This window comes from Mytilus trossulus, chromosome 4 (assembly GCF_036588685.1).
Source record: "Mytilus trossulus isolate FHL-02 chromosome 4, PNRI_Mtr1.1.1.hap1, whole genome shotgun sequence".
NCBI classification, from domain to species: Eukaryota; Metazoa; Mollusca; class Bivalvia; order Mytilida; family Mytilidae; genus Mytilus; species Mytilus trossulus.
This window is the reverse complement of record NC_086376.1, coordinates 83605541-83629935: the sequence shown is the minus strand read 5'-3', so window position 1 is coordinate 83629935 and position 24395 is coordinate 83605541. Positions and strand designations below refer to the sequence as shown.

The 24395-nt window shown below is 30.9% G+C and overlaps 1 protein-coding gene across 1 annotated transcript; it reads right to left on the bottom strand.

Moving 5' to 3' along the window:
* Positions 1-1588: 1588 nt before the first annotated feature.
* On the bottom strand, positions 1589-24166 carry LOC134716156 (retinal dehydrogenase 2-like). The gene is made up of 15 exons (XM_063578951.1): positions 24035-24166; positions 20303-20390; positions 17454-17558; positions 16697-16837; positions 15976-16105; positions 15539-15600; positions 15005-15133; positions 14413-14526; positions 13052-13154; positions 6796-6980; positions 6131-6295; positions 5221-5378; positions 4054-4128; positions 3548-3587; positions 1589-2224 (listed from the first exon to the last, which is right to left on the bottom strand). Exons 2-15 carry the CDS (start codon positions 20348-20350, stop codon positions 2195-2197), a joined length of 1485 nt encoding a protein of 494 aa, XP_063435021.1. The 5' UTR covers positions 20351-20390; positions 24035-24166; the 3' UTR covers positions 1589-2194.
* Between the last annotated feature and the right edge of the window lie 229 nt (positions 24167-24395).

Genomic DNA, 24395 nt, shown 5'->3' with positions numbered 1-24395 from the left:
TAGAATGTCGTTAGTTAACTCATAGATGTAATAATAATATGGGTATTACATCTATGGTTAATTCCATAAATTTGAATATAAAATTGAAACTAATGACTAACATGTTAATCTTTTTATTTAAGAGAAAAGAAATAACGAGACAACAATTCCATTTTGATGCACCATATATGCATTCGAAAATTTATTTCGGTTATTAGTTTTGAAATGAAATATGGAAATTACAAAAGTAAAAAAGTTTTTCAAATTGAAGAAATCATTAATATTACATAAAAATTAGTTACTTCATAACAAACCAAACAACCTTCTATGTATCAAAGTAAAATTCACCAAACTATATATTTTTTGTAAACTGAAAATACCACGTACAATCAAAAGCATGTACTATTGATCAAGTGATAACCTCGGGGACTTGGAGACCAAACGATTTAGTATCGACCTATTTGTAGTGATATATGTCATTGAGATAACCACAAATGAAATAAGAAATTTCCATATTCCTGTACTTTCATTTTGGTTATCTTTTGCGAGAAGAAAGTAAAATCACAAAAATACCGAATCTTGAGGAATATTTTAAAAGTCCATAATCAAATGACAAAATTAAAAGCTCAAAAACGAATTGATACCGACTGTCATATTCATGCCTTGATACAGGCATTTACTGCTTTATCATATGTTTAGTAGTAAATACAGTAGTTTTGCATATTTGATAAATAGCTTGCTGTTTAATCCATATCGCGCACCTTTGATGTGCATCCTTTACCGCATACACTTTATCACACCCCTACCCTTTATCGCATACCCTTTATCACACCCTACCCTTTATCACATACCCTTTATCACACCCCTACTTCTTTTTTTTATAGAGTCAGTTTTTATTTATGTAAGCTTAAGAAATATTTTCCTCAAAATAGGTCCAATAGAACGGTCATTCGAGCGTGATGCAATTTATTGAATGACACAATTGTTTGGTATATGACGTCACGAACGTCAAGTTTTCATATTTTTTGGCACACTAAATGCAACTATAAAAAACATAAAAAATACAATAATAAACAAAATATTTTTAAAACAACAGCACGCAAATTGTAAGGTAACACAGGTGCTTCGGATAAGTAATTGAGCAGTTCTTTTATGGCCTTTGAAAAAAGACAAAAGTAGAACTGAAGGTAACCCAGTGCTATGGATCAGAAAACAGTTCATATAATATAATACTTTCCTCTTGAAATATATGATAAAGCGTATAAAAACATAGTAAAATCCGTATCACATGCCGTAACACCCTCGACTAATATCATCCCTCGGACCTAAAGGCCCTTGGTCTGATATTGGTGTCTCGGGATGATACGACATATAATACATGACGGGTTCTACCATGTATTATTCTCTATTTAATCACCACCTCATGATGTCGATTGTTTTCCAATTCCCTACAGTGATTATAAACTTGTTTCTATGCCCCCCCCCCCCCCCCCAATTGTTGGGAGTTCAATGACAAGAAGAAGATCCACAAGTAATGGTTTCCATTGTCTTTGACGGCTGACAGCTGTCTGATTTTTTATTACTGCCCAAACCATGCCAACCAACACAATAATATATACGTTTTATTTCCAATAAATATTAAATATAAGTTAAATGAATCCATTATCTAACATGCAAAACAATGAAATATTCTAAAGGTAAGAAAATTAAATTAATTTCTGTAAACTATATGTCAAATCTCATATTACATACCTCATTTAATCATAATAGTAATAAGATAAGATGACAATCATAACAAAAATTGATATAAACAGAAATGATCGATGAATGCAAGAAAGATACCGAAAAGGCTTAATTGTCAATGTTGATATCAAACTTGTAAGGTTTACTGGGAATATGGTTATTATCATTTGTGAATTGCTCATAACAAAACTTGCAAGTTCCAAATATTTGCATATAAGAAATATCGTTTTTGTTCATAAAGTTGAGTACAATACAAATGAAACAATGTGCTTCTAGTTACTTCACAATCATTAACGATCATTATACTTAACCTCATAGATTTTGTTTCAAATAATTAGAATTATGAACCAAATCGCAACTGTGCATTTTTACAAATATAATATATAATATATATATATATATATCTAGTGTTACTAAATTAATAGTAAAATAGTGTCACTATAACAAAGTATCCTTCAACTTCAACCAGTTTTTACACTTTTGTTGGTGTGTTAACGATGACCTATAAATAAAAAAAAATCCAGTTAATTTACATTTCTTTTCTGCTATGTTCGTATTAAAAGGTCAGTTCACCCATTAACTAGTCTGTTGGTCATATTACGAATCATTTTTGATATATATACATATAAAAAGGTTTACAGTTCAATAAGACAACATATAGTTCACAATTCAAAACAGAAACCTTCTATAAAAGTTGCTGCAGTGTTAACTTCTCATTCTTTTTTTTTCTTTCAAAGAAGACGATTTTACCTAGGATGCAATTGTTCTTTTTTGTCACAGACGATATACTCTATCAAAAAGCAACTATACTAACATTTATTCAAAGAAGTGGATTGTTGAAATTATCTATACTGCAAGAAACACAGCTTTGAAAGTGTCAACAATATTACTTTATTTATTCCCAATGCAAGCGAAATAACTCGAATGTTTATTTGTTTATCTTATTTGTGTATTGTGAACTTGAATTGTATACGTATCTGTTAAAATTAAATATTCACTAAAGAGAAGATTTAAAATTTATATGAAAACAATCTGTGTTTTTATATCTATGAATTGTTTTGTGGGACAAATTTTCGTATAAAATTCAGATTTCCCTCAGTTTTAGTTTGTTATGCCGATCTTGTTTTTTTGTCCATGGATTTATGAGTTTTGAACAGCAGAATACAACTGTTGCCTTTATTTACTATATTTAAGTAATAGTATAGTACGCAATAAGTGTTATTTAACATTGTTTGAGTTATGCCAGATGTACAACTACTCTTATCAAATCAATTAAAAAAAAATGTTGTTTTAAATTTGAAAAATAAAAATAAAACAGTAGGCTTATAACTATAGATTGATCAGTAACAAAGCAAGAACGGTCATGTCCACACTAAAACAATTTAGACAAAACTATGTCTGGTTTTAGTTTTACTAAAGACTTTCCATATGTAATGCTACTAATGTACAATCAAAGGTTTCTTTATATATATGTTTCTCAATAATTACATTAGATGTATGTTTCATTAAAATAATTTATTCTAATTGACTAACTGCACATCACATGTTATTCCTTAAGCAATTGCATTACGCAATAAAACTGTTCATTCATGATAAGACGTGGTCCCACAATAAAGTGTACAGGTGAATTAAATAAATTAATTATAAAATTCGTGTTTTCATGATCACAGCTAAAAAATGTAATTAGAAGTATTGAATGCTTCTTTTTGTAACTTTATAGTGGTGTAAAAGCGTTGACCGTGTGTACATTTTTAGAATGAACTTCGGTCAACGCCTTTACCCCTATAAAGTTACAAAAAGATGCATTCAATTCTTAAATACAAACCGTTTTCACTTCTGAGTATTGATGTAAACCATATTCTCCACTGAAATGTATTAAAACTTACATTGAATTATTTGTAGTTTATTAATCAGTATTAATTTAATGTCAAATATACATTGTAAAACTTTTAGTTTTCACGATGCCATTTTTTACCCTTTGTATTTCCGGAGGAAATTTCTAGGGTTAAGCTAAATTTACACTTAAAATCTTAGGAAAATGCTTGAGCCATGTCAGAATATAACAATTGTTTTTCAATCGTTCCGTTGGTTGATACATTTGACTATGGCAGTTTAAGGACTTTTTTTTTTGTATACTTTTTTTTCTCATAAACTGTATCAAAATTGAGTAAAAATCATACTTATCTGTGATATTTATGCCCGTATTGTTAAAATTCATTAAAACAGATTCATGTATTTATTGAAAACTTATATTGGAATAATAATCACATTGAAAACATTTGTTTTTAAAATATAAATACTAAACACGAATCAGAAGTTAACAAAACTTACAGCTCTCTGCCCATTCCTGATTTCTTAAAGCCACCAAATGGACAAGTCGTCCTCAATATATTGTAGCAATTTACCCTGAATTAAGAAATACATATCATTCTGTTGATGGTGAATAACACATGTCATGAACGACAATGATCAAAGCATATATTTACAATATTTCGAAGGATATTTAACAGTGAATGAAAGTGATAACGTTCGGTCTCAAACTGTCGACAATAGGATCCACATATCAAATATCTTGATTTATTTGAAAATTTATGAGTTATTTTATGATGGATAGTACACATTTTAAAGTTCAAAAAGGCAAACGAATATAAAAACAAATCTTGGAAGCTGGGCAGGTCAAACAAGACAAAACATTATTTTGTTGAAAAAGAACATCTAATAGACATTTCCCTTTAACCTTTTGCAAATTTGGTAATATACGATCTATATAAAAAAAAAAAACTTTGTTTTACATTTTTGCACATAGCAAACACAAGTCCGATAGATTTCTGACGTATGGCGGTCAATTTGATGTGACCCAGGAACGTTCATAAATAAGACATATATATTTGTCCTAGCCCAGCTTGATGCGCACTTCTCTCCCGAAATCGTACTAAATCAATTTTCAATTACTTTAGTAGATAAATCACTCATCCTTCCATTCCTTGTTCAAAATTCACCATTTGTTAATAGTATTTCCTAATGTGGTTTTACAAAATTTATATTGCTATCAACACTTTAATTTCAGCTTAAACACTTTAATATCAGTGTCTTCACTTTCTCATTTAAATTGCATTCTCGTTAGCTTTATTTTATTACACATCCTGTTATATTAGGAGCTGATAAATGACATTAGAGTAACCAAGGACACGCGCAAAATTATAATCTTAAACTACATACAAAAACAAATCAGAAATTTATACAAACTTATCCAAAATACCAGGCTTATAGCTTGTTACGCAAGGTGCACAAAAGAAACAACAATATGGATAAAGCAAGCTTTGCCTTGGGGATGAGACACATAAGTGCTTCGAATATTTCAAATAGACAAATACTGTTTGTGTCCAATATTTAATAAGTTGATGAACTTCATTAATAACAAAAAACTTGCCGGACAGTTCTATAATTTACAGGGCGTGTATATCTTTTCTTCATTTATATCTTTGGTGGACAACTTACCAGATAGTTCCAGCCTTGACACGACTGGTGTAGGTCATTACTTTATTGATGTCTGTTGTAAAAACAGCAGCAGCTAAACCGTATGATGTTTTATTTGCTTTCTCAATCACTTCATCCATGGTTTTAAACTTAATAATCTGTTGTACTGGGCCAAATATCTGGAAAAGCATAAAATATATAAAGATGTATACATTTGAAATGTCTTGCATGATAATATGTTGTTTTGTGTCCAAGTTCAGATGAAACTATAACGTTACTTTGTTTACCAACTCAATATTCAACTAGTTTTTTTTTAAAGTCAACAATATTTTTGAATACGATTGTTTTAGTGGATTAAGTTTGAATATAAACACCCTACAATACCCCTTCCCCATTTTTTATTGGTATATTATAACAGTTGCATCTGAATCCTTAATTTTTTAAAGTAACATTAATGTTTTACTTATATATATCATTATCAAAAACGTTTGTTACAAGTATAAGATACTTGTCCGTGTATAATTTAACCATGCCTATGTTATTTCGCTTGGACCTGTTCATTGCGTTCTTTCAAATTGATTTGCAATTTAGGTTTTAAAATGCGGTCTCGTTGGCGTCTGATCTTCTTCGTCTTTGTTTTTATCTATAGGATTCAAGAAAAACGCATCTGACGCAGCAATTATTTTAAAAAGATATATTTAAACTATGGAATGAAAAAATGAAAAACCTAAAATATTAATTTAACGGATAAAAAAAACCATAAAAATGAGTATAAAAACTTTAATATTCATTTGTACTATAATTCAAAAGTAAAGATAATATGAATTTAACATTTTTGATACATGGTGTAAAATTATTGTTTTGTTTTGATTAATGTGTCGACTTTATTAACATACTTATAATATGAAATGGTTCTTAGGATAAATTGTACCTCCTCTTTTCCAATTCTCATATCTTCATTAACATCAGAGAATACAGTTGGTTCGATGAAGTAACCCTTAGTTCCAATTCTCTTTCCTCCACATTCAAGTTTTGCACCTTCCTTTTTGCCGCTATCAATCAATTCCATTATCTTTTCAAACTGATCTTTGTCAACCTATACATGTATGAATAAGTGAGATATATTTTAAAGGTTTGTAACAATAAAAAATGCGTTGGCCGATTGATTGTTGTAAGGTGAACGACCAGCGGCAAAAAGTAAAATCACAAAAATACAGAACTCCGATAAAAATTCAACAAGGGAAGTCCCTAATCAAATTGCAAAATCAAAAGCTCAAACACACCAAACGAATGGAAAACAACTGTCATATTCCTGACTTGGTACAGGCATTTTGTTATGTAGAAAAAATGGTGGATTGAAGTGTCTAATGCATACATAGTGGGAAAAAAATTAGCAATGAATCTTATTGATAAAAAATAATTTAACTTAAAGGTGCATTGCAATTCGGTTAGTATGAGACAGAAGGTGGAAGTTCCAACTGTCACTGGCAAATAGAGGTATGTTGGATTCAATGATGTATAAACCCATTCGTAAAACAAGAACAAAACATAAAGCACCCTAAAATATAATTATTCAGCAACTGTTTTATACCATACCTGTGGTCCGGAGTCGTGCTTTTCGTCAAAGGGATTCCCAACAGGCCTCTTCTTTGCTCTCTCTACCAATTTTTTCTTAAATTCTTCATAAATTTCTTCCTGTACATATGTTCTTGATCCAGCACAACAACATTGTCCCATGTTAAAGAATAATCCGAAGTGAGACATATCAGCTGCTAAATCCACTGTTGATACATAAAATTTGGAAAAATGTATAAACCAATACACTAGAGCTATAGATTAGAAAAGATTTGAAGATATCATACTGAAATTCGTAAAAATATAAGTCAATGTTCACTCGTTTCCTTGGTTGACAAGGTATAATTTTGGCAGTTTTATAGACTGTCTCTTTTTTGGATCTATCAAGGGGTTCTGTTTGAATTTTGTTAGAACAGTTGTCAAAACTTTGGTTGATATTATAAATTTTATATTTTGTTCATTTTGTTTCTCATCCGTGATTGGATTATCGTTCTTTTATGGAAATCTTCCCCCAAGGTGCCCTTTTTGATTTGGTACAAGCACAAATTATCAATGGTTGCTAATTTTAACACTGGGATTAATATTTTTATTGCCTTACCTGCATTTTGTTCCTTTTTTGTCAAACAGCAAACTTTTCATTAGTTTGAGAATGTTCGACATATAATTTTTTTAAATTTGCGAATCTATCATCTTAAAACAGCTCAGGTTCTTCTGATTATTTATTCAGGTTAAAAAATATATTGCATTTAAATGTTCTTTGGTTTTGTATTTGTTTCTGCATTCCGACTGTTTTGATTTGAGCGGCACTAGTGATTATTAGTCAGACAAAACTTGCGTATGTAGTACAATTCCATAACACCTGGTATCTTTAATGAATTTTTACTGGTAAAATGCACAATGTACATATATGATTTCGTGTTCTGTAGTATAGAACTTTTTTTTTATCGAAAAAAAAGGGGAAAAATCAAAAATATCAATTAATGGTTCTAAACAGGACATACAACATTGATCAACATTGGGTCATCGGCTGATTCAATCTTAAAGTCTTGTGTGGACAAAACGCACTTCTGGCGTATTAAATTTTAAACCTGTTGCCTTTTGTTAGCTAATATGCGTGTGTTTCTTTATCAATTATGTTCTCCTATTTATTTCTATTGTAGTCCTGTAAAGTTCATTTTATTTCTAATATGACGTGCTTCTTTCGCTTTGTTAACAACACTGTGATAAAATTCTCGATATATCTATACTTAGCGCAGACTCAGAGATATACATAATAATGGCTGTTACAATATACTCCCCACGTAAATATACATGTATTGGAACCTATTTGCAGACCCTTTGTCGATTTTGTTGTTTTAAAAAGTGCAATTAAAAAAAGACAAAATAGCTTTTATTCTTATTCGGATACATAACCAAACAAGAGGCTCTCAAGAGCCTGAATCGCTCACCTTAATTCTTTTGGTTAAATCTCTCATCAATGATTATTTTGGCTTTTCAATTTATTTAAATGTTTTTTGGATCGTCCTATTTTCTTCAAAAGCCAAAAAAAAATAATCATTTTCTCCTATGTTCTATTTTAGCCATAGTAGCTATGTTTCTTGACATACAAGGAAATGAAATATAAAATTTATACTAGATACTCTGAAACTCATTTAGCCTAAGTTTGGCTGAAATTGATACAGCAGTTTCAAAGGAGAAGATTTTTTAAAGTAAGTCAACATGATGAACAAATTGTGAAAAAAGTCTTTAAAGGGCAATAACTCCTTAAGGGGTCAATTGACAATTTTGGTCAAATTGACTTAATTGAAGATCTTACTTTGCTGAACATTATTGCTGTTTACAGTTTATCTCTATCTATAATAATATTCAAGATAATAACCAAAAACAGCAAAATTTCCTTAAAATTATCAATTCAGGGGCAGCAACCCAACAACAGGTTGTCTGATTCATCTGAAAATTTCAGGGCAGATAGATTTTGACCTGATAAACAATATTACCCAGGTCAGATTTGCTCTAAATGCTTTGGTTTTTTAGTTATAAGCCAAAAACTGCATTTGACCCCTATGTTCTATTTTTAGCAATGGCGACCATGTTTGTTGATAGATCATAACTTCGGATACAATTTCCAAACTAGATACCCTAAGGAACATTCAGTTAAAGTTTGGAAGTATTTTGCCCAGTAGTTTCAGAGGAGAAGATTTTTGTAAAAGATTACTAAGATTTACGAAAAATGGTTAAAAATTGACTATAAAGGGCAATAACTCCTAAAGGGGTCAACTGACCATTTCCGTCATGTTGACTTATTTTTAAATCTTACTTTGCTGAACATTATTCCTGTTTACAGTTTATCTCTATCTATAATAATATTCAAGATAATAACCAAAAACAGCAAAATTTCCTTAAAATTACCAATTCAGGGGCAGCAACCCAACAACGGGTTGTCTGATTCATCTGAAAATTTCAGGGCAGATAGATCTTGACCTGATAAACAATATAACCCCCATGTCCGATTTGCTCTAAATGCTTTGGTTTTTGAGTTATAAGCCATAAACTGCATTTGACCCCTATGTTCTATTTTTAGCAATGGCGACCATGTTTGTTGATAGATCAAAACTTCGGATACAATTTATAAATAAGATACCCTAAGTAACATTCAGTTAAAGTTTGAAAGTATTTGGCCCAGTAGTTTCAGAGGAGAAGATTCTTGAAATAGTTTACGACGACAGACGACGACAGACGACGACAGACGACGACGGACGACGGACGACAGACGACAGACGACGGACGACGACGGACGCCAAGTGATGGCATAAGCTCACTTGTCCCTTCGGGACCGGTGAGCTTAAAATGTAATGCAAAGAGCTCAGAGAAATCATAAAAATAAAATTCCGCGAAAGACTATTTTTTTTTTGGCGCATTTCAGTCATTTCAAAACATGACATCATACAAATGAAGCCACTATAGTTGAAAGTTTTCTGTTGCGTGAATCATCGAAATTCATATGATACGTTTCATATGTATTGAAACTGATTTTTGAGGTAGTTTTTTTTCTCTATTCTGTTGCATTATTTGCATATTTACTAATTTCAGCAAGTCAACATGGCGGCTCCTTGGTTACGAATTGTCAACTTTGGATTTGACGGAGGCTTACGAGAAAATCATGTAAATTAAAAAAATGGCAAATGTTGGGTTTGAGCATTTGTTTAATTTGAGAATGAAAGTTTTTGTTCTAGCGGTTATTCACGAAATAATCCATGCAAGCTACGGATTTATTAAGATATTTGAGCTTTACCTAACAGGGATTAAAAAAGATCAGCCACACACACACACTTAAGCAACCCTCGCTTCAGTATTTGAATGACCGTATTTGTCCTATTAGAATCGAAATAATTCATGGAAGCCATAGATTGTTGGAAATTTACACATGGCCTGGGCCGTGATATTCGTTAATTTTATCCCTCGCTGACGCTCAGGTTAAAATTCGAATATCACGGCCCAGGCCATGTGTAAATTTCCAACAATCCATGGCTTCCGTGAATTAACATGGCCATGAAAGAGAGGTTTGGCATGCCACACAACAAGGTTCGTCCCACCATTTTTTTCTTTTAAAAAATATCCTGTACCAAGTCAGGAATATTGTCATTGTTATATTATAGTTCGTTTCTGTATGTGTTACATTTTAACGTTGTGTTATTTTGTGTCGTTTGTTTCCTCTTATATTTGAGTGTGAAATCACATTATTATAAGACGTGTCACGGTACTTTTCTATCCTAAATTCATGTATTTAGTTTTGATGTTATATTTGTAAGTCTAATCGGATTTTGTCAAATGTTCGTTTCTATATGTCTTACATTTAATGTTGTGTCGTCATTTTTTATATTTAATTCGTTTTCCTCGGTTTTGGTTTGTGACCCGGATTTTTTTTCCATCGATTTATGAGTTTTTGAACATCGGTATACTACTGTTGCCTTTATTTTTAATTTCATGAGCCTGAAATGACCTTACCTTACCAGTTTAAATTTTTTTTCGTTAGTTGACATGGTCTTAAGTGTGATTTTATCAGTTTGTTTTAATGTTCCCCTTTTTTTTTAATATTACAAAGGAGTTCGATATTTTTGCTATTCTTCTGTATATAAATGTACTACAAAAAGCGTTGGTGTAAGTCTGTTTCACTTATATTAAAAGATATGTGTACTGCAAATTTTATGAAGTCAAAATTTTACCAACATTTGAAGTTAGAGATCAGGGGCCGGTTTCACGAAGCTATCCTAAGACATATCCTAGGACATGTCTTATGATCCTCTTATGACTTTCCTATGACATATCTCCGGGCATATCTCAGACCTCGTCTCGAAGCTGTCTTAGGATGATCTTAGCTAAGACAAGTTCTTTAAATTTTCAAATATAAATATGATTTACGGAAAAAAATCATGTAAATGTTGTCTGTCTTACCATAAATCATTCTAAACGTATTGATCAATATAAATGACATAATTTGCAAAATAAATATAAAAAAAGTAAAGGTCATTTATTTATAAATTATCTTCAAACAGTACATCAATATAAATATGAAATTTTTAATGAAAAATTAAGAAAATAAGAATATAAAATGATATTTTTTTGGTACAAGTGAGTTGAATTCAATTTCGACTTTATTGGTTATAAAGGGTTAAGGGATAAAATCGTGCAATCTTGATATCAATTATACATTGAATTTACATTGTTGACAAATCATGATAATCCGTCAATCTAGAAAAATTACGTTAAAAGCAGGAACAGGAGAATAGATAATTAGATGATAATAAGATATTTTTTTTCAAAATTAATATAAAAAATAAGAGTAATTTATATAAATAAACGTATAACTATCCTAAGACCATCATAAGACACCTCTCGCGTTGTCCTAACTGTATGACCAACTTTAAGAGATGTCCTAATTTAGGACCACTTTGTGAAACCCACTTAGGACTAAGATATGTCGTAAGACCATCATAAGACATGTCTTAGTCCTAAGACAGCTTCGTGAAACTGGGCCCTGAACTAGTTTCTTCGTTCATCAAAAAGTGTGAATAATAAAGGTTATGTTTGTCTTCCCTTAAACAAAGAACAGTTCGTCTTAAAAAAAAAAAGACGTCTTTTTAACGCAACCTGTACAATAAATTTGCATTATAAATACTTCCGCAGTAAAATAAATATTTAGAAAGGAAACATTTTTATTGACTAATATTGACATATTTGAAAATACAGAAATACTCATTATAAAGTTAGTTTATTTAATTTGCGACGAGACATGGCGACATTATTATTTATTATTTATAAATATGTTGACACTTTAAAATCAATATGTAACAGAGGACAAAAACGAGGGTTTTCATTATTATTTAAAAAGGCGTTTTAGGTCAAACCTTCAGAATATTTTGTTAAGTCACGTTACAAAGAAACACTAAATTGTGTTCCTCATTATGTCAGTAATAATAGGGCTATCTTTATAAAAATATAATGAATAAATTATCGAATAAATGTCAGTTCTCTGAGTGGTACTACTCAATTAATCATTTTTGCTGACTATGAAAAGGGCAATTATAATGTATTTCTGACCGTGAAACTGGACGTTAAATTTCTAAACAAAACATATGAACTTTCTTAACCTATGACAAAGTTTTTATAAAATATTTGTTGATTTGTTATATGAACTTTATAAGTGATTATGATAGAAGATTAAATTAATAAATTGGTTAATGTGACTCAGAGCGCATTTGTTTCTAACCTAAACGATGTAAACGATTACGCGCGTAGTCGTTTAACCCATTTGTTTCTTACATTTTTTTGTCAACGTTGATATCGTTCACGTAAACGATGTACGCGCAAAATAGTCGCGTAGTCGTTGATCGTTTATCGTTGAGACGTATAAACGATTCATTTGTTTCTGCATCTGTCGTTTAAATAATTACGAGCACGTGTTGTTTTCACAAAGTCCTGGTTATTTATTTCCCGCACTTTTACCTGTTTGTTTACAGTGTGTGATTGTAATCTATTTCTGTCTGACAACGTGGGGTCGATAAAGTTTATTAACCGATGTATTTGTTTCTAGCAGCTCAACGTTTACTAAACGATAGTCATCGATGACAAAATTTCGGGTTAGAAACAAATGCACTCTCAGTTTTCAAATTTTTCGGGACTAGATAATTGATACATGTAGATGTCAACACGCAACATCATCGGCTGATATCGTGACGAGTGACACAGCTATTTTAAAAAACCCATTAAAACAACTTACAGTCAGCATCAGCGAACACAACATTTGGACTTTTACCACCAAGTTCTAATGTTACACGCTTCAGGTTGGTCTTTGCTGCAGCTTCCATCACAAGTTGACCCACCTGAAATTAAAAGCATTGGCAAATTAGATCATTAATTTTAACTTCCGAATCCTCTAAAAAGTAACAATCAGGGGAAAAACAACAATATGATATTATAGTTGCTTGTATTCAAAGTAAAAATCATTTTCAATTTACTCATTTTTTTTATATGTATGTCAATTCACGTCAACACAGACGTGTTGACTACTTGGGTTTGTGATATGAATTCATAAGACAGCACCATGGCCAAAAATAAAAACGACAAAAAGACAAACAACAAATAACAATCATTACACCGGAAACTCGATTCAGAAATACAAACACACTTTTTTCTTTATTGTCTCATATGTTTCATTCGTGTCGTGGCACGTGGAAGTACAAATCCAGTGATAAGTTGTTTTGACCCAAAATTGGAAGTTGGGAAGTTTTATAGTTAGAACAATTTGATGCACAGCAAAAGTTTAACACAGCATTTCATACATGGTTTGCAACATCACAATGTCTGATTTGATCGTTGTAAACATAACGGAATTTAGAGACTGTCGTTCAAGTGAGAGGTATAAAAACTAGGTTCAATCCACCATTTTCTACATTCTAATGCATGTTGTTTGCTCTACGGTCGTGTTTTTGTCTTTTTGACACATTCCCCATTTCCATTCTCAATTGTATGTACCAAGTCGGGAATATGACAGTTGTTGTCTATTCGTTTGATGTGTTTTGTCATTTGATTTTGTCAAATGATTAGGGACTTTCCAATTGAATATTCCTCAGAGTTAAGTGTTTTTGTGATTTTACTATTTAGTGTCTTTGGTTTATTTAGTCAATGATGAGTCTTAAAAACATTTTAGAAATAAGTGTGCACAGAAGACCTTTGAATTTTCCTTTCTATCTTGAAAGACTGATCCTACGTAAGAAGGTAAGTATAAACGATTATTCCGGTAATAACTGTCACCACAATTAGTGTCGAAAAATGAGAATGTAGTCAAAACACACCATGAAATAGACCTCTGTTCTATAAATTTAAAGATTGGGTCGTATTTACAATCGTATTATTGCGTTTCTGAGTTTGTGTTCGCACTGCGGATGATGCATGTAAATAAGGAGACGCACAACCTGCTAACACACAGACTTTCGAGTTCATGGCTGTCATTTCTTTCATTTGTTAAAATCAAAATTGAATACGGGTTTGTTTTGAACATAGGTTAACTACTGTTGCATAAGGTTTTTTGTACAGAATATATAAGCATTTGGCGCTATTAACTGATTATAATGTACAAACTTCAGTCGATCCTGTAAATGCGACCTTGTCAATATCAGGATGGTGAGAAATGGCTGATCCAGCGGTTGGTCCATATCCAGGAATAACATTCAACACTCCGGGTGGAAAACCAGCCTAATTTAATCATAAACACAGCTATGAAAAAGTCATATATTCATGCAATACCACAATAAGAATTGAGTATGGATTTAAAAAACCCATAGCGTCATAAGAGTTTTCACTGGTTTTTTTTATAAATAAATACATCGAAAAACGTTAAAGAACTAAAAGTTGCTTTTGCAGTTTTTTATATTGCAAATTTACATCGTCGTTGTTATCTTGAAGATTTAAAATGTAAGGGTTATAAGTGCTTTGTTTAAGACTATTAATAGACGTGTGTTGGAATATTCTAATACAAGTAATTGTAAAGTAAAACAACGCATACATATACAAACCAAAAAATAAGTATTGGTAAGGATTCTAATGCAGTCATGCCTTTCTCGACAAGCAATATATATTTAAAACTACTTTCTTTTCGTTACATCATCGATATTTAACAGAAGGATTGATTAAAAAATTAGGACAACGCAACTTTCAGTCCTAATAGAATTACCTCCTTAGCCAATTGTGCTGTATAAAGGGCTGTTAGTGGTGTTTGTTCGGCAGGCTTTAACACCACGACGTTTCCGCAGCAGAGAGCTGGTCCAATCTTCCAGGCCATCATAAGTAATGGAAAGTTCCACTGAAATATTAAAATATTTTACCTTAATCTGTTATCTTTTTCTTTTTCGTTCTCTTGGTAAAAAAAACTCTTTATATGTTTTTCAAATATTTAGATTTGAGCGTTTATGGACTTCTCCCTTTTTAAATTCACCTCGGAGCTCGGTATTTTTGTTTATATTTTGTTTTTCAGAGATTTTACGAGGTTGTTTGGGTAGAAAAATTAATAAACTGCTTTTTTTCTATCATGTCTAGTACCTGACATCATTTCTTTTTATTTGCCCTGTTCATTATCTCAGTTTGACTCATGATGTCCACATGATGTCAAAAAAATCGGTATCACTCTAATTTGTTTTCTTGTGTTGCTTTCTCGTTGATTTAAAAACCACTTTGTCTTTTATTTGTACTAAGTATTTGATGGACTTACTGGAATAATTTGTCCACATATTCCAACTGGTTCGTGACGAGTGTAGCAGAAAAAGTTTCCATCTAATCAGAGAGAACAAAATAATGTTAGAACTAACATAATCTAAAAATAATTTTGCATCTTGTATTTTGTTTGTATAGACATTCAAGCAAAAAGAAATAAAACTATGTGATTTCGACATTATACACTAGTTAATAATGGTTATTTAGGGTCAATTCTAAGCTTTTTTTTAAATGAATCCTTATGATTTATCATAGTTACCAGTTACATTTCATCATTGATATTCTAACTTTGTCATCTGATTTGTTTGTTGAAGTTCAAGTTTTGATATGCATGAATTTATATTCATAAAATTGAATTTAAACAATTCTTAGCTTTCATTTATGATTAGTATCGATTATGACAGTGAACAAGCATGTTATATGAATAAATCTTACCCATGGGTATCGTCTTTCCTTGTATCTTGTCTGACCATCCAGCAAAATATCGTAAACATTTGATGGTATATGGAACATCAATGCCATATGAGTCTTTAAACGGTTTTCCATTGTCTAGCGTTTCTAAACTCTAAAAGTTATATTTATACTGCGCTGAATTATTTTGAGAATATATTTTTTATCTTTATTAGAGGCCAAGGGGTCTTTGAGAGAGAAGTGCAGGTCGATTGCTCATTCATGGTCCTTTTTCGGTATCGTAATCGGAACAAATTTGATTAATGTTATTGGCCTTGCAATTATGTTTACTTAACATTTTTAGCACATCCCGACACAGATGGGCTCTCGTAACTCTATTTTCAAGGAATCAGTTGTTCATCTCGGTCAAGTTAGGTACGGTATATATTTTTAGTAATGTCAACTCCGAATCGACACGTAGTCGTGGTCATAGAAAGATACGTAGATAAATGTTAACTGCATGAGTGTGGATTCTACTGACGGTTATGCATGCATAGAAGGAGGCTTTTACCCTGTTGACTAAATGTTGATTTCAATGAGGTTTTTTTTGGTTTTTATATTTGATTTACGATGAATGAACATCGGTAAACTAATATTACTCAGCATCTGGTTGAATTCTTATTTTAACAGTTAAATATTTCAGAAAAGTCCTTATATTACATTTTTCTTTACTGTGTAGTTTTGTTTTGATTATTAGTTTGCTTACAGCTATATAAACTGCATCTCTCTCAATAAGATCCGCCAGTTTTTGTAACAGTTCTCCACGTGTACTGGCGTCCATTGTCCGCCATGTTGAATCTGGTTGGAACGCTGCTTGAGCTGCTTTTACAGCTTTGTCAATATCAGCCTATCAAATGAAAAAAATATAAAATGATTTCACATCCCGAGCTTGCCTTAAACTGTTTATGTTGGACCTGTCCTTATGATGGTAAATAAAAAAAAACGCTTCGGATTCACAGAATTTCAAAGTGTTTTGTTACATGGATCTTAGAAGACGTGGTATGAGTACCAATGAGACAACTCTCCATCCAAGTCACAATTTATAAAAAGTAAACCATTGTATCAAAGTAAGGCCTTCAACACGGAGCCTTGGCTCACACCGAATAGCAAGCTAGGAAGGGGGTCCAAAATTTACTAGTGTAAAACCATTCAAACTGGATATATAAAAAACGTGAAATGAGTAACACTTATGAACCACATCAACAAACGACAATCTCTTAACATAAGGTTCCTGACTTAGGGTAGGTGCAATTATTCATTTTTTTATGATTTCAGGGTCATGCATAACATTTTTGATTTAGAAGGTGGCAATGTTGTGGATATATATTTCAAAGAAACTTTGATGTTCAAAAAGATATAAAACTTGTACTTTCCATATGCTTGTAACTTCACTATATCATATATAGAAATGTTTTACTTGTTATCGTTTACATTTTTACACATGAGCATCGAATTCATATTACCTTGTCTCCCTCATGTATGTCAACAATCTTTTCTCCAGTTGCAGGATTCACTACTGGAAATGTCTTCCCGCTTGTAGAATTCACCCATTCATTATTGATAAAGAGCTGCAAATATTATTATCAAATATTACAAATCATGTGAACATCGACAAAATTAAGGAATAATATGTATCTAACAGTGTGCTTTATTCTTTGCAAATAAATAGGAGAAATGCAATTAGATTAATGGTGTATTTAAAAAATGTTTTTGAAGATGGAAAAGAAAGTCTTTATTCAAAATTATAGAAAAAAATATTCCAAGGTCAGGAGTCCAAAGCAAATGTATTATAACCTCGAAAAATGGTGTTTACAAAAATATTCCTCTTAAAGGTCAATCTACTCAAAAAGGTTTTTTTTACAAACTATCTATATTGTTCTTTTAAATAAAAAAAATATTCTCTTTGTACATTGCCGTTCAAAATACTGTTTTTAAAAGTTCATGCTGAATAAAGCATTTAAATGTATGATTGCGTTTATACAATATTTTACAACCCGTGGATTAAAGTTGGACATTTTTTCATTAATAGTTATCATCATTTTTGAATTAAATGGGTGGATCGAGTTTTTTCCACAAAGAATTTGTTAAATAAATACAATATGTTGTGTACTGAATGATTACTAAAGAGATTGTACTTTATAAAGACTAGTAGTGGAGTATTGACCGATAAACCTCAGTTTAGATAGTTATAATTAGGTTTCTTTATCCATGAAGGCAAGGCTTATGTTACAAAATTTTAAATCAAGGACTCTAGTTACTAAATGTTTATTTTATAGGTCATTTTTACAAGTATTTAATATAAGTTGGATATTCTGTAAATGAGCTTTAGAAAAGATTTATAAAAAAAACAAGCGGAGAAATTCCATCTCACATATTTTATGAGCATTGAATTATTTTTGTTGTAATGATAAGTATTGTCAGACAAAAATCGCTTTAAATCAGTGGAATTGAATATTTCTATATCTTTATTTACAGAAAAATTTCAAACGTTCTTTTGAATTTACCGTAGTGGTACTTTCAGACTATTAACCATAAAATTGTATTAAAATTTTGATTAAGTTAAGACGGTTAAACATAAGTATTGGTTTTTTTTGTATCCACGAAGCACCTGCAGCAAAAATTAGTTTAGTTTAAAAATGAGTCGACGGAAGATATTAAAGGGAGAATGAAAACTGGTCAGTCGAAAAGAGACGGTCTGAAGCATGATAAAATGAATGATTTCAAAATATGTTCCTGGAACACAGATGATGCCCTATAACGTTAAAGGGGCATAACTGCTTGCATATGACGTTAAAGGGCATAACTCAAGAGTGGAAAATATTTGTGATGATAATTATTCTGAGTAAGTGTCATAACATTAGGTTGAGGCAAACTTAATTTAGAGAACATAAAACCAAATTAAGACATATGTACGGACAAGTAGACGGACGTACAGGCGTACAAACCGACAAGGTCTAGGTTAAAACATTAATTCCTCTAAAGTGACGTCGGAAGGATAAAACAACAGATGTTGCAAAGTGGTACATATATCCTATTTGAAGTATTAACGTAAATACATACGTATACCCAAACTTATAATTTGATGAAACGATGTTTATTTGCCCCATTTTTTTTTCATTTTTTTACTTAATTTTGATTTGTTGTTGCTGATAACATAACTTAAATACATCAGGTATGCGGTTTTATTTCTAACGAAGTAGTAATTTTGTTGGTAGTAGATACTTACAAAATGTAAAGCAAAATATCTATAATTGCATATCTTTTAGAATGTTTACTTAATCCTCACATCATAATTGAAATGAAGCAAAAATAATTCTTAGTGAAACATGTGCATACCTATATATTTTTTTTATTTGAATGGTCAATACAAAGGCAAAATCATTTTTTTTCAATTGTACGGTAACTGTACACAGTTTCTATTGTTAGACATACTTAGTATTCCCATAAAACAACAATTTATAAAATGAATAACAAAAATTATAGTCGGTAAAAAAGACCAAACCAAACACAAAAGAAACGTACAAACAGATACGAAGATAAACGAACAATATGATCCACATAATCTACTATCTTGGTTGAGGCTAAAAGTTTGGTGGAAAATTGCCGGTTTTACAAATGCACAAAAAGCTCACCCTTTTTCTATCTAGATCGTATGTCGTAAAAATAAAACAAATGTTACAACTGAAGTGTAGCTTCCTACAGGAAGACCACTTCCACGAACAAGGAAATAAGGATAGCTAAGGATTTAGAGGGAAGGGTAAAAAAGTGTTTGCTACTGAACAAACCTAACTAAGGTAACTATAGCTATTGGTTACATATTGCAACTCTAAAAGGGGAAACATAAATAGCTTCTTTCAGAACCCAATTTAGCATTAATGAATTTTATAATAGTGGTTTAACCATTGTTTTTTATTTGGTTTTCCAAATATAATAATATAATTTCCACAGCATGCATGTTGAGAGCCTCGTTGACTCTTTGACATGAAGAACAAACAAACAAAAATACATAAAGAAAATAAATTAAAAAAAAACAATCTTGAGCACAGATTGCCCTGCATATTATATCTACAAATGCTAACAATGATGCATATCTGTAAATGGCAATTCTGAAGAGAGAAATGCAGTTCAAGTTTCCCATATTTATAATGGTATAAAAAAAAATTGTGATTACATAAAACAAAAAGACTGATTGTCGGATAGGTGAATGCTTTACGCTTTCTTCGGCACAATAAGGCTGTACTGCGGTATAAAAAAAACGTAAATAGATTCCAATCAATGAAAGAATAAGAAAAAGTAATGAAAATTAACTGACCTTAGTGTATTTGATTTCAGGTTTTGCTTGAGGTTTTGGTAATCCCATCTTGCACACTATGATCTATAACCTTATAACCAACAGCTGTCTGTCAATAAAAAAGATTTAAACGATTTTTTTCTCTTTAAATAGGTAACCCTCGTCACGGCATTATTTCTTTCTGAACAAAAAGTCGATCTGTCAAACAGGTCATTGAATTAACAAAACTATTTTTTTGTTGTTCGATCGTGTTAAAGTGATTGAGGCGCCACGTGTAGAGCACACACAAATGTATCTTTTGTTTTAAATATAATATTACAAATAAGATTACAAATATTAATTACATTTCAAGAGAGCAATATTATTCGATTACTTTTTGTATCAGATTAAAATGAAAATTGAAGATATGAAAAATAGTTTGGTACGTTCATAGTAAGTCGTTTATCTCTCCCAACAAAAAGAAAGACAATGTAAATGAAAAACAAATTCTAGTTTACCTCCAGTAAGTCATTATAGACTTTTGATTTGGTAAATGAAATCCACCTAGTGAAAATAACATTTTTTAAAGACACGATCCTGTTTTACTGCACATGCCGAAACATTACAACACAGGGAGCATAAACAGAAACATTATATACAGAATATCTGTATTCATTCATGAACCGGTCTGAACGATATAAAAATAATGAATAACCAACACTACAAAATAGGGAACACTGACGTTTCAAATTGGAAAGAGAATTTGAATTTTCGCTCATCGAAACACTATAGGGTTATGTTGGTTATTATCGTTTTTGGCGTTCTTCGACGTAAATATTTTTGTTTAATCTTCAATTCGGAAACCAACAATAGGCCAATTAGAAAATTACATTGCACTTTGTAATAATCGTCATAAGGGAATCTACTCTTAAACTAAATGATTTAAGCCAGCCGTAAAAAAAACAACAACAAAACAATAATGCAAGCTCGGTTAAGACTAATAAACATAAGGAGAAGGTGCAATTAGTTGTTCATTATCTCGAAAACTGTCATTGGTAGCGAAAATCTTACATGAGTAAAAATGCTGATGATATCAATATCTGTCTACCATTTGTACCCTGCGAAACGACTCTTAATAAATTAACTCAATGCACCTTATAAGTTTAATTGCCCTAATGTTTTCGCGAATATAATAAAATGTATAAAAGATAGACAGGAATCTTAAATGGTAAAAGGATGTATAAAGTGTTCGCCTTTAATATAATGAGATTGTGTACTAATTAGAATATATCTGTTTTGTCAATATCATATATCTGTCCTTGATTTTTTACAAAAATTAACAGATGGATTTCTTAAGTTTTTATTGTTATAGTGATCATAATATCGTTATGTCATTCTTTAAATACACAAATAAATTCATAAAACAAGTATCAAGTGTCAACTATTTCTTGTAATGGTGTCCTCATGATGCAGTTTACACTATGTGCAGTGTCATAATGACATTTGAAAATACAATAATGATGTAAGATGGAAAAGATGCACAATTATGTTTAATGACCAAAATCTTATATTGATTTGTTTTTCATTATTAACAAAAATCTTGAACATTTTGAAAGAAAGAAAGAAACTTAATTTCAAAATCTACTAATGAATTGTTATAACCGACAATCAGCCCCTTAAAGGTGTTATTTTCCATAAACGTATCTAATGTTGCCTTATTCTTTTTCGCATTATTTAAAAAAAATAAAAAAAGGAAAAAACGTAAAATCAAAAATTGTCCCCAATACACGAGTTTAACTTATATTAGATTGACGGAAACAAGATGCGGTTTTAGTTGATTGTATGCAAACACTGGGTCGATGCCACTGCTGGTGGAGATTTATTTCCCCGAGGATATCACCAGCCCAGTAGTTAGCACTCATGTGTTGACTTGAGTTATCATTGATACGTTTAAAATTGTAAATTAACTGTGAACAATGCTTTAAATTTTTGAAAAACTAAGGCTTTTCTACCTCCGGAATAGATTACCTTAGCTGTATTTGGCAAAAAGTTTAAGAATTTTTGGTCCTCAATGCTCTTCAACTTCGTACTTTATTTGGCCTTTATAACATATTTGATTCGAGCGTCACTGATGAATCTTTTGAAGACGAAACGCGCGTCTGGCGTAAATGTTAAATTTTATTCCTGGTATCTATGATGAGTTTATTATCTCAATCGATCCTTGGCTTTTGAACACCGGTATACTCCTGTTGCCTTTATTATTCTATATGTCTACTCATTTTTATAAATTTGAGTTCAGCGTCTTGAAATTTAATAACATTTCCGACGTGAAAGTATTTTAATTCCATTTCTACATTGTACTTTATCAATGAAGTTCCATAGCTGATTAAAACGCTTCCATTATGCGCCAGAATTCAATGTTATACGATAGTCGTGTTTACAAAGTAAATATAAAGTAAATTACAATTTTTACGTTTTACAAAAAATAAACTTATTTTGGAAATATAATAGCACTTCAAAGTTCCAATATAAAACCTTTGGTCTACTTTATCATTTATATTTGCAAATAACAGGTTCTGGTTTTATTAATCATTTTAGATTTTTTGGTATGAATTAAACAATTTTATAAATCTAATGATGTTTTTGCTTGAAGGACATAGGTAATTTTCCTTTGTGATGACTCCAACAAAACATTTATTTTTATATTCCCAAATATATCACATAATGAACTGTAAAGAAATTATCTGTTTGAGTAGATTGTTTCAAATGTAAATATTTGCTTAAAATTTTAAAGAGCCTGCTTCATCTGCAAATTTTTAAATTGTCAATCAAGAGAACCATTAATTTCACAAATTCAGGTCAAACGTAACACATCAGTAGTGCTCCTTCAAACGGTAACAAATATGAAAAAAAGATTGGTGAATAAATTAAAATTCAGAGGTCAATCCCCCACAAAAAAACTACAAAAACAACAATGCCTGATTTTCAACAAAGAATTTTGAAGGCCGTACAATTTTTCTTTTGAATTGCGAGAAAAATATTTTAAAATTCCACTTAACAATCATTGCCTACTTTTGTAATATTTAAAATTAAAAGCAGTAAAATTGTAAAATCATCATTCAATAGTGTGGCAGTCCTAAGAATGAGAACCAATCTCAACAAGACACTGTTATGATCCATAACTCTTCATTTGATAATAATATGTGTATAATATAGTAATACCTAGCATTGCAACAACAAACATAAAAATGGAAAAGAAACAAGAAGGAGAACAAGGAACAAAAGGGAAATTAGAGAAAACTATTATTCAGTGGTCAACGATTTCAATATTCAAAGTATTTATTTTCTGTCATTTAGACTCCAGTTTCAATTACAATTTTGTGTATTTGTTGCATGATAAATCAATAGAAATATGTATATAAAAATATCCATCACTAAAAAAAGTATATAATCATGTCAGTAGTTAATCATTGACAACAGCTGTAAGTAAATAAGTATGGAAAAAGATGTTGCATCCTTTTAAAAATAATTTATAAAAACATAAAAATACTTTTTATAAGTTTAAAAAAATAATAAGTAAAACTATAAAATGACATACCGACCGTAATCCTTTAGAAAAAAACACAAAAATAATTGACATATAGATATAAAGGAGGAAATTACGGATGTAAACTCTGTATACAATATCCGATTCATTTTTTATTAAAAACGTAAAAAAATATATCCTCATGAAATAATTGATAGTTTAACTGGTACTTGATAATACTTACATACCTTCTTTTCAAATAGGACCTTTTAACAGTAACAGTTTTGAGGCTGTTGGACCAGCAGCGAGCTCAGCAGTTGTCAGCCTGCTGACAATTTAAGCAGCTACTTTATTATATCAGTTGTTATGAATCAACATTACTAAAAAGTAAAATCACAAAAATACTGAACTTAAAGGAAAATCAATTCGGAAAGTCCATAATCACATGGCTAAATCAAATAACAAAACGCATCTAAAAACGAATGGACAAGAACTGTCATATTCCTGACTTGGTACAGGCATTTTCAAATGTAGAAAATGGTGGATTAATATGCTCTCACAAATACTACAACCATGACCTTATTTTCAGACGATATTGAACAAATATAT